The sequence below is a fragment of the Protomyctophum parallelum genome (assembly GCF_964188405.1).
Source record: "Protomyctophum parallelum genome assembly, chromosome: 16".
NCBI lineage: Eukaryota > Metazoa > Chordata > Actinopteri > Myctophiformes > Myctophidae > Protomyctophum > Protomyctophum parallelum.
This window is the reverse complement of record NC_139711.1, coordinates 38,454,108-38,464,488: the sequence shown is the minus strand read 5'-3', so window position 1 is coordinate 38,464,488 and position 10,381 is coordinate 38,454,108. Positions and strand designations below refer to the sequence as shown.

The window sequence follows — 10,381 nt, the reverse complement described above, 5'->3', positions numbered from 1 at the left end:
TGTGTGTGTGGGTGTGTTTGTGTGTGTGTGTGTGTGTGTGTGCGCGCGCACGTGCGTGCGTGTGTGTGTGCGTGCGTGTCCCCTGCAGCAGTGAGGAGTACTCTCTGTTCAAACTCACTGCAGCTTTCAGCTCCCTCCACAGCCATATGTACGCGAGCTGATTGGCTGAGTAGTGGCCATGATGTCATCACAGAACATTATAAGGGCTCTGACAAATAGCCTGGGAGACACATTAGAAGGAACACTGAGCTCTGAGCCGAGGGACTGGCCGGGTGACTGAGACCTAGAGAGGTGGAGGGAAGGGAGCCACACACACACACACACACACACACACACACAGAGAGAGAGGAGCACCGCGCAAACATGGGGGGCTGAGAGGACTTATTATTGGAACCACAGTACATCCAAAACCTTGGAGAGTTCTCATTTCTTTTATGGGAGGCCATCAGAAACGGGACAACTACCTGTGGAGGTTTGTGATTTTGTTTGTTTTAATATAACTTTATTTTCGTCATGCTTCTTCTTTGAAGTTACAAAGGGCTTAGTTTGAAGTGTTGCCACATTGAGCCCTTGCTGTCGTCGTTTGTGTAATATAGAAATAAATAAATTACATTGTAAATTAATTATAGGAAAGAAATCCACATTTTAATCACATCTTTTATTATGTTTTCAAACTATATTCATATGTTGAATACATTCACTTAAAAAAATGAGTGTTCCTTCTGCAGTATTATCATTATTTAATTATTAGGAGTGTGTGTGTGTGTGTGTGTGTGTGTGTGTGTGTGTGTGTGTGTGTGTGTGTGTGTGTGTGTGAGAGAGAGAGAGAGAGAGGGGGGGGGGGGGGAGTGTGAGTGTGAGTGAGTGACCCTTGTGTGTGTGTGTGTGTGTGTGTGTGTGTGTGGTCCAGAGCAATGTGAGTGAGCAACCCTCGTGTGTGTGTGTGTGTGTGTGTGTGTGTGTGTGTGTGTGTGATATGCCGTGTGTGTGTGTGTGTGTACGTGCATGCGCTATACACATTACTTAATCTATTTCTGGTCTCTTCAGATTATGGGAAGTCCAACCACCCCGCTCAACGTGAGTGAAGGTATAAACGGGTCCTTGGCGGACCCTGTCGCAGACGGAGATAATGACGGTTACAGCGAGGCTGAGATGGTTCTTCTGGGCATGCTCATGTCTTTGCTGGTCCTGGGCATCGTGTTTGGCAACATCCTGGTCATCACGGCCATCGGTCGCTTCCAGCGCCTGCAGAACGTCACCAACTGTTTCGTCACGTCGCTGGCGTGCGCCGACCTGGTGATGGGCCTCGTGGTGATCCCGTTCGGCGCGTGCTACATCCTGTTCGGAACGTGGCACTTTGGCAGCTTCTGGTGCGAGTTCTGGACCGCCACGGATGTGCTGTGCGTCACGGCCAGCATCGAGACCCTGTGCGTCATCGCCCTGGACCGCTACCTGGCTATCACCTCCCCGTTCCGCTACCAGTCTCTGCTCACCAAGTGCAAGGCGCGCATCGTGGTGGTGCTGGTGTGGGTCATCGCGGCGCTCATCTCCTTCCTGCCCATCCACATGAAGTGGTGGACCTCGGACGACGTGGAGGCCAAGCTCTGCCTCGACAACATCAACTGCTGCGAGTTCAACACCAACACGGCGTACGCCATCACGTCCTCCATCATCTCCTTCTACATCCCGCTGGTCATCATGGTGTTCGTTTACAGCCGCGTGTTCCAGGAGGCCAAGCGCCAGCTGCGCAAGATAGACAAGAGCGAGAGGCGTTTCCGCACCGACCCGGGGTCTTTGGAGGCCAGTGACGGGCGCAAGAAGACCAAGTTTTGCCTGCGGGAGCATAAGGCCCTGAAGACCCTAGGCATCATCATGGGCATCTTCACGCTGTGCTGGCTGCCCTTCTTCCTGCTCAATGTGGTGGTGGCCATATGGAAGGTGGACAACATCAACCTTACCTTCAGGATACTCAACTGGATAGGCTATGGCAACTCTGCCTTCAACCCGCTCATCTACTGCCGGAGCCCCGAGTTCAGACATGCCTTCAAGGAGATCTTGTGCCTGAAGAGGAACCGCTTCCCACGACTGGGACCCAATGGATTTGTCTCGGGTGGGCACAGCTGGCAGAGCGAACCCCACAGGAGCAAATGCAGCTCGGACGACAGTGATGCCATTAATGAGGGGCTCTGTGAGTCCGTGGACAAAGCAACAGACCCTAATGGGAACAGTAAAGGCATAACAACTGTACTTTGATTAAATCAGAGGCCTTTGATGAAAAGGCAACACAGAGATGTTTACGCTGCCGTTGGCACTTTCCAGTTGACCGATGGAGGTCTGATTGACTGACAGGGACCTCAGGACACCCACCTGGTTCATGTAATGACAGACATGTTAGGCTGAGGTACAAGAGAAGACCTTTGTTTCAACTCCAAATGGATTTATATTGTAGGTAGATCACCTTTTTCCTTATTTACAGTAATTGTGTTGATTTTTCCATCTACCTCACTTACCTTTTCTTCAATATGTTGACTTAATTGTTCATCTAAGTTATTTCACATGGACTCACTGTCCATCCAGTAGATTTAGCAGTTTCATCATCATCATTCGAGTGCCCTCAAGATCCGTGTTTTATCAATTAGCCTGTTATGTAATTGCTAATGAGCAAAGCTCAAACGGAATCTGTGGACATTTAGTTTTCTATCTGTGTGATATCATGGCTCGGAAAACCTGTGGAAATTTTGAATTGTGTGGATTTGTGTTGTGCTGTCACCATGATCTACCATGATAAATCATATTCCTTGAGAAGGCATATGAATTATGAAAATGGCCACTTTAAAGCGGCCATGCGGGAGGGACTTGGTTGGGGTGGTCTCAAAGCTGTAATGTCTTTGTGTGAGTACAGAAAGTACAGTACATTCCACTTTAGTTTCACTCAGATTTTCCTTCACCTTAACAGTGGCTTTTGGAGGCTGTGTTTGACGAGCAGTAGCAGATGTGGTACAACCTGTCTCTCTTGTGCTCCAAGCCAAAGTTTCAGGCACGGAGCCAAGGCTTCGTGCCTGAAACACTCCAGCAGCAATGCTCTGCCCAGGGCAACGCTCTCCACTGTAATGTTTCCCAGGCGCTCGCAGCACTAGTTCAGAATGCTCACAGGGTGCATGGGAGATTATGTTTTGATCCGCACCTCAGCGCAGAGCGCCAGGGAACCACAATCTGCAGCTCGTCTGATAACAAGTTACCGTTTCCTGTGTCAGAGGGCTGCGTGGTGAGATAGAGATATTGATCTGTTCTAGTCAGTGTGGTTTATATAGTAGTGACCCCCTGCCCTAGGTAATGTTCTCATTTCAGCTTGACAGATCCCCCTGCCATTCAGTCCACCGTTAACACAGTAACGTAGGAAAAAAATAATATATTAAATGAGCTAACAGCTGCATAGCTAAAATAGAACTTGGGTACTTTAAGTGATTCACAAACACACATTACCACTGTAATGTTGCACCTTTTTATACATTGCCTTTATGGAACTGTGTGTAAAAAAAAAAAAAGGGAGGGAAACAACTCTCCCTGTACTGTGAGGTCAGTAATTACCGCTTGTCACACAAGTGCCTGTTTGTTAATAAGATGATGCATGGGGCTGTTGCTGTGCTAACAAGCTTTTCCAGTGTTTACCGAAACCGGAGGAGCTATTTCCTTAAGTCATAGCACCCGTCCCGGGTACACAATAATAAACGTACAAGATAGAAATATATAAATGTGGGGTCGCTGTCCAGTTGGTCTTCAACGCTGCTCCCTGACATTTCCCAGAGTTTTTGCTTCGACGTAAACGGATGTCAGTCTGGGTCTTTTATAGGAAATCAACTGTAAATCTGGAGCGGTCACCAAAATGTCCCACTGAGCCATGTGATCTGTGCTTCTGCTGTTCCAGTTGTCACCGTCAATTTCTGTTCCTGCTTCTTCCCTCCCTGCATGCCATCTGTCCTCTCTCTCTCTCTCTCTCTCTATCTCTCTCTCTCTCTCTCTCTTCTCTCTCTCTCTCTGTATCTCTCTCTCTCTCTCTCTCTCTCTCTCTCTCTCTATTTTAAATTAAATCCAAAGGGACCTTGTTGGCATGACATTGTTTACAACAAAATAAGAATTGTATGTAGGTAGGCTACAATTAAAAATATACTATAGGCCTACTACTACTACTATTACTATTACTACTACTACTACTCTCTCTCTCTCTCTCTCTCTCTCTCTCTTAGTATATGTGCACGCTTTGTCTCTCTGCCTCTCCTTTTTTGCTTTGCACTTCCCAAGAAATGTCCTGTTCCAGCTGAGCCCAGCCCAATAAACATGAATAAATCCATTATCTCCACTGTTTAGCTCAAGTATCGGATTACCAGTACTCCCCATCCCCTCCCCAAAAACAGGGCAAAGAACACATAATTTATTGGATGACAAATGGCACCATCTCCAGTTTGGAGGTTGTGGTGAACAAATTTGGACCACATGTATCTCGTTGGAGTGGAAGGGTCAAAGGTGAGGATTCAATGCTAGAATTATAGGCCTGTTGGATGATTCTCCGCTGTGCTTTTTGACAGCTTTTATACACTTACAGTCTGTGTGGCTTGAGAAGTTTCTACAGACATTCCCAGCCATTCCCCCAGTGAGTCTTGTGATATCCAGTCCACTATGTTCAGATCAAAGTAGCAGCTTGCTAAATGTAGCCTGTGTGTGTGTGTGTGTGTGTGTGTGTGTGTGTGTGTGTGTGTGTGTGTGTGTGTGTGTGTGCGCGCGTGTGCGTGCGTGTCCGTGACACATGTGTTTGTGTATGCGGGGGGAGTCGGGGGGTTTCTTTGCCAGTCTAAATCTGTTTGTGACCTGTGTGGCCATGTGATATTTTGCCTCTGGAGTGACATCAACTGAACTGAACCTGTTAAAACTGTGAACTTTGTTCCTTTTGAAGGAATCTTTCCGTACTGTATAAATCGGGAGCTGTTGTTGTCAGTGACCCTGCGCGCGGTGTCGTCACATATTGACGTACAATATGTGCTGTAAAACAGAAAAAAACAAGCTTCACAGAATGTTCCTGAATTGTTGTTGTTGTTGTTGTATTTGTTTTTTGTTTCGGATTAACAGTGACATAATCGATCAGTTTAATCAAGTATTCTTTTAACCGCTTCACTGTGTGCACAACACAAAACAAAGATCGTATTCAAAGCTCAATGGTTGGCCATGCATAATGACTGCTTGTCTCAACCACTCAGAATAAGAAAAAGAAAGCATCAGGTCGTTGTTTAGGTTTTTTTTTTGTTTTGTTGCCATTTTCAACTGCAGTTAATCCGTATTGATGTACTACGTGTGTGTAGTCTTCTGTGGTGATGTTTTGGGGGTTCTTCCTCCTCTTACGTTGTGGAGTTGGTTATACTGCTCCCTCCTGGCTGTGGTGTCTTCTTGCAAGCCTTCATGTGTCTTGGTGTGTTTTTCGCTATACTGTTTGATCACTGAGGCTAATCTATATGTTGGGGTGGAGTTTGTTTTGTTTGTCACCTCGCCTCGCCTCCATGCAGCTGGAGGAGGGATGGACACGTGCAATGCAATTACGTGCACTTAATCTAACCCGCTGACACTGCAACATTCCAAGCGTGCAGCGCTGAGTGAAACCAAACTCGTCGCTGTCAAGTGGGAGACCTTGTATACTGTACGACTACAGTATGTCCAAAACTGTTTCTATTTCAGGAAATGGGGGGGAAATTAACCTGTATTTTAACAGGTCTAAAGTAGTTATTATTTAGTGAAAAGCTACTTTTCACTGGTCAAATGTTTATGGAGCCCACAGACTGCACTTAACCTGCATGTTAACTTTCCACTTATATATATATGCTGAAATTGTGGAAAATGACAGATCGATAAGCTCGCATTGTTGCGAGCTTATGCGAAGCGAGCTAATAGATCTTATAACAAAGTGGGGTATTTATTTTTGGAATAAATCACTAAAGGTTGAAATATGGGCATACAAGGTGTCTGCCTGACAGCAATGAACTGCTCCCCGCTATGCACAATCATGCACAATAGATACTGTAGTACACTGTGCACGACCACCTCTCCACTCATTGCTGCTTACTCACATGCTGGATATAGCTGATCTACAAGCTCTCAACGCGCCACATCACAACGCGCTGAGAGCTTGTAGATCTTCAATGTTTTCGGTATGAGTCATGCTTTACAGTAATAGGCTAGGCTAGTTGTATATCTCACACATTGACATCTATAAAATAAACAATTCCATTTAATTTAAGATGCGGCGCACACACACAGCAGGCCCCATTATAACTAGATACTTTTGGCAATCGGCCATAGCCTACTTCTGCCCAATCACCTGCAGCCAACGACCATCAGGTTCTCATTCCAAAACACACTGTGCGTCTGGTGAATTTGCTAATTCAATAAGTGCAACTAAATTGAGATTTAGCTAGCTGGTGAGGAGTTGGGTTTGAATGAAACTAAACTCATTAACTCCACAACAACATGCAGTACACATAAACATACAGGATGGAACAGACAGGAATAATGTGGTGGAGCATATGGATCATTCACCATCACAGTGAAATGATCTGATCATCAATCACGGAGGGATAGATTTCACATGATTTCATGAGGCTCACAACTGGCCGTGAATACAGATGAATTGCACGCTGTTCCTTTGAACAATACATTAATTAATTATGCACTGCCACCCGTCCCTGCTAGCCTATATAGGAAACAGGGCATCATCATTGCATTTGGTCCCCTTTACAGCTGTAGTTTAATTTGACAACTCTCTTTTCCCCCCATGTTTTAAGCCTGTTTAAAAGCAGTTCATTGATTGTCAGAGATCGATGAACCGTGTTGGCTGTCATTAGGTACCAGCAGTGAGTCACTCGCATTATGTCCTGTTGATCTGAGTTGTGTCCTGTTGATCTGATCAAATAATATGTACTTTTCGTTTTCATATTGTGTAAAGCACTTTCTAAACTTTTTATTTTTATTTTTTTGAAAACTGTTACACAAATAAATGTTTTATTTATTTATTATTATTGTTGTTGTTGTTGTTATTGTTATTTACACACAGCCTACAGCAGGGTTCAGGGTTGCCAGGTCCTCAGTTTGCGAGGTGGGAGGAGGTCTTGGCAACCCTGCCCTACAGTAATACCATTTCTGTGCCATGCCTTTTTAGGAAGTCCATTTGCCTGCTTACAGTTATTGGCAATGACAGATGGATGGATTCCCAGCCCACATATTGCTGGAGGGTTGACAACTAATCATGAACTCATCATGTACGGCTACACAAATCAATGTGAATTTTTTAAGAAGAAATTGAAATGTGATAAAGAAAAAGAAAAAAAAAAAGTAAAGAAAATTTAAAGAAATCAATCTTTTGTGAACTTTGTGCTTTGTGGGCCAGGGCGGTGTTTAGATCAGTTACATGTTTACTAAGTATTTCTTTTTGTTGAGCTACTATCGCACAATTCTTTGTCACTGTTTTGTTGAGCTATTGAAACATGTTCCCAATGTACGTGGAGTCCTGTGGTATTTATATAAAATGCAAGTGTGCTATACCATTTGTATTAAGACAATAAATGTTCTACTTGTCGCATGCAAAGCTATCAATCACCGACGTGTCCTCATTGTTCATTACATGACAGGTGGCACAATGAACTAGTCTGTCTAGTTGTCAGACCATTACTAGTATGCCCTGTTATAATGAATGTGTAATGAGTCTGACATTTATGAAATTTCACGCACGCACACACACACAAAAGAAACACGATAGCCTAATATGTTGGAATGTAGTTCTATCAGTGTCATATTCACAGGAATGTAGCCACTGTACTGTGTGCACCCTGACTGCCTTATAAACCAAAACGTAATAACTGTATGTACTGTACCGACCAAGAGCAGGCCATGCACTTTGTTTTTGTAGAGAAGTCCCCAACGTGTCTTTTACACAGAGCCCATTGCTTTCCCAGGGTGCACCCCCTCTTTCTCAGCAGGGGGCAATATAGGGTGCACCCCCTCTTTCTTAGCAGGGGGCAATATACAGTATATATGGTATTACCATACAGAACATGCAATATACAAAGAAAACAACGATAACCATTATTACCCTGTGTGTGCATTAAAAAGGCCCTAAAGAGAAGAGAGGGAACATTGCGTCTGAGTGCAGCAGGGTCAGGGATGCTCACTGCTGGCAACCACATGGGAAAAGCTGCCCTGATGAAGACCCTGACGGGTTGAAACATTGTTCTTCCTTTCTATTATTAAACACTTTACTTAGCTTTAGCAGAAAAGAGCAGATCGACAAGCACTGCAACACATTGGGCCTGATTCTTCAACGCGCTTCCGCTTATATATTGACGTGACGCTAGCGGAAAGGCATTTACGTGGATTTCCCACATTAATTTGGAATTCATGAAAATGGCCGTGAACTTGACGCTGTCTTTGGTTGGTCGGAAATTCCGCTAAATCCTCCGCCACCTCTTTAGGTGGCGGAGAAATTTTCGGAAGCATACACTTGCATATAGATTTATTCAGAAGGCTTTAGTCTTCATGCTGAATCAATAAATAGTCCCCAAATCTCAGATAAAATATGTAGGCATGTGTCCCCAACATATTGGTCGATCAGCACATAAAAAAACGATATATATATATATATATATATATATATATATATATATATATATATATATATATATATATATATATATATATATATAAAAGCCGAGTGCACTTGTATGCCTAAATGCATGCATTATAGGCAAGTTAGCCTATAGAGTCCCATACAGAAACTGCCCCGCAAGCACGACACATTTCTATTTATTTATTAGGATATTTATATCATGCGCGATTGGGGCTGCAGCTCACTGGCAGCCTTCTACTCGGAAGTGCAACGGTTGTGAGCTTGTAGATCGGATCTCGCGGACTCGCGCTGCATGTTAAAAAACAAATTCACAGTTATAATAAGAACATAGGCTTATCTGCATTCTGCACTGTACGAATCCAACATAGTTTAGTGTAGACAGTAATGCCTGCAGTAGGCGTGTGTGTGTGTGTGTGTGTGTGTGTGTGTGTGTGTGTGTGTGTGTGTGTGTGTGTGTGTGTGTGTGTGGCGGGGGGCAGACAGCAGCGTGCTGCCGATCCGATTCACATTGGAAAATGAATAGGGCTAATTAGCCCTATATAAAAAATAGAAGACCACATTTATAGCCTAATGAATGCAGCGTGTTTGAAAGTCGGCCAGTCATATCAGTTTTAAACCATGCAGCTCGCCTCCACTCGTGAACATGACGGACAGACAGACAGAATTTATAATAATGTATATTGATATTGATCACATGGATGCCACACACAGAATAGTTTAACTCACTGGATTATAATTTCTTCAGACAAGAGGATCCCAGGCCTATAATATATTTACTTATGAATGTATGGGCTACTGTTCTTTATCGCGCAACAGTGTCGAGGGCCCATGCAGCCCCCCTCCCTCTCTCGTCTCTCTCTCTCTCTCGCTCTCTCTGAAAAGACGACTTTTGCATTGACAAAAATATCGGATATGTTTTACCTCTGCAAAGGTGTGAGTGAGCACCCGCCTTGGTCCCGAACTTAATTAAATAAATTATAATTATATTGCTTCAGCGGAGCACGCACTGTTGTAAGCTTGGATATAGCAGTGACCGCGGCTGTGATCTCAGACAAACTGCTGTCTGCTGAGTCATGCTTGAAGCCTTTTATGGTCGATATGGGGCGTGGATCAATGCAGATGAGGTTGTCGGTTGCTTTTCCGATCACTTTGCACCCGCTGCTTTCAGTATGACATACACCTGCGATACGCCAGCGCACCTGTGGTACACACCACTCTCTGAATAACACGTCATCTCAACGTAGCTTGATCGGACGGATAAATACGATATCTGTTTCCGTCACCGTTACACTCTGGCGCATTTCGTTTTTGAAGAATCAGGACCATTGTGAGCACCACACTTTTCTTTTCAGGCTCCGTGCAGGCTGTATTCTTTTCTTTTTATTATCCGTTTTCATAAAATGTTTATCTAGTATATTCCATTTATGTTAGGAGGAAAAGAGTGAGGGATTTTACAAAATTGTTTCCAAAAGAATTAAGGGACAGAGCCTTGTTCTAGCCCAGGAATTGAAATACTTAATGCAGACACCTCCAGCGCCGCAGCGCGTGCATGACACGCGCTGGAGGTATATATATATATATATTAGTCTTTGGCTATCAGACAGAGTGAGGGATATGTCTGTCTTTCGTAAAATGTCCATCTGAAAAATGAAGATTAAGTGAAGGCAGCTTATGAAACTGAAACAACAGCAATCGTGGCTGTGAATACAATGTACACAA

The 10,381-nt window shown here is 44.1% G+C and overlaps 1 protein-coding gene across 1 annotated transcript; it reads left to right on the top strand.

Moving 5' to 3' along the window:
- Positions 1 to 250: 250 nt before the first annotated feature.
- On the top strand, positions 251 to 7,635 carry adrb2a (adrenoceptor beta 2, surface a). The gene is made up of 2 exons (XM_083786123.1): positions 251 to 472; positions 1,048 to 7,635. The coding sequence occupies exon 2, from the start codon at positions 1,051 to 1,053 to the stop codon at positions 2,251 to 2,253; it is 1,203 nt and encodes a 400-aa protein (XP_083642249.1). The 5' UTR covers positions 251 to 472; positions 1,048 to 1,050; the 3' UTR covers positions 2,254 to 7,635.
- Positions 7,636 to 10,381: the final 2,746 nt, after the last annotated feature.

What these genes read in the sequence shown, in the direction of transcription:
- adrb2a (XM_083786123.1), top strand. Translation starts at nt 1,051, where the DNA reads ATGGGAAGTCCAACCACCCCGCTCAACGTGAGTGAAGGTATAAACGGG.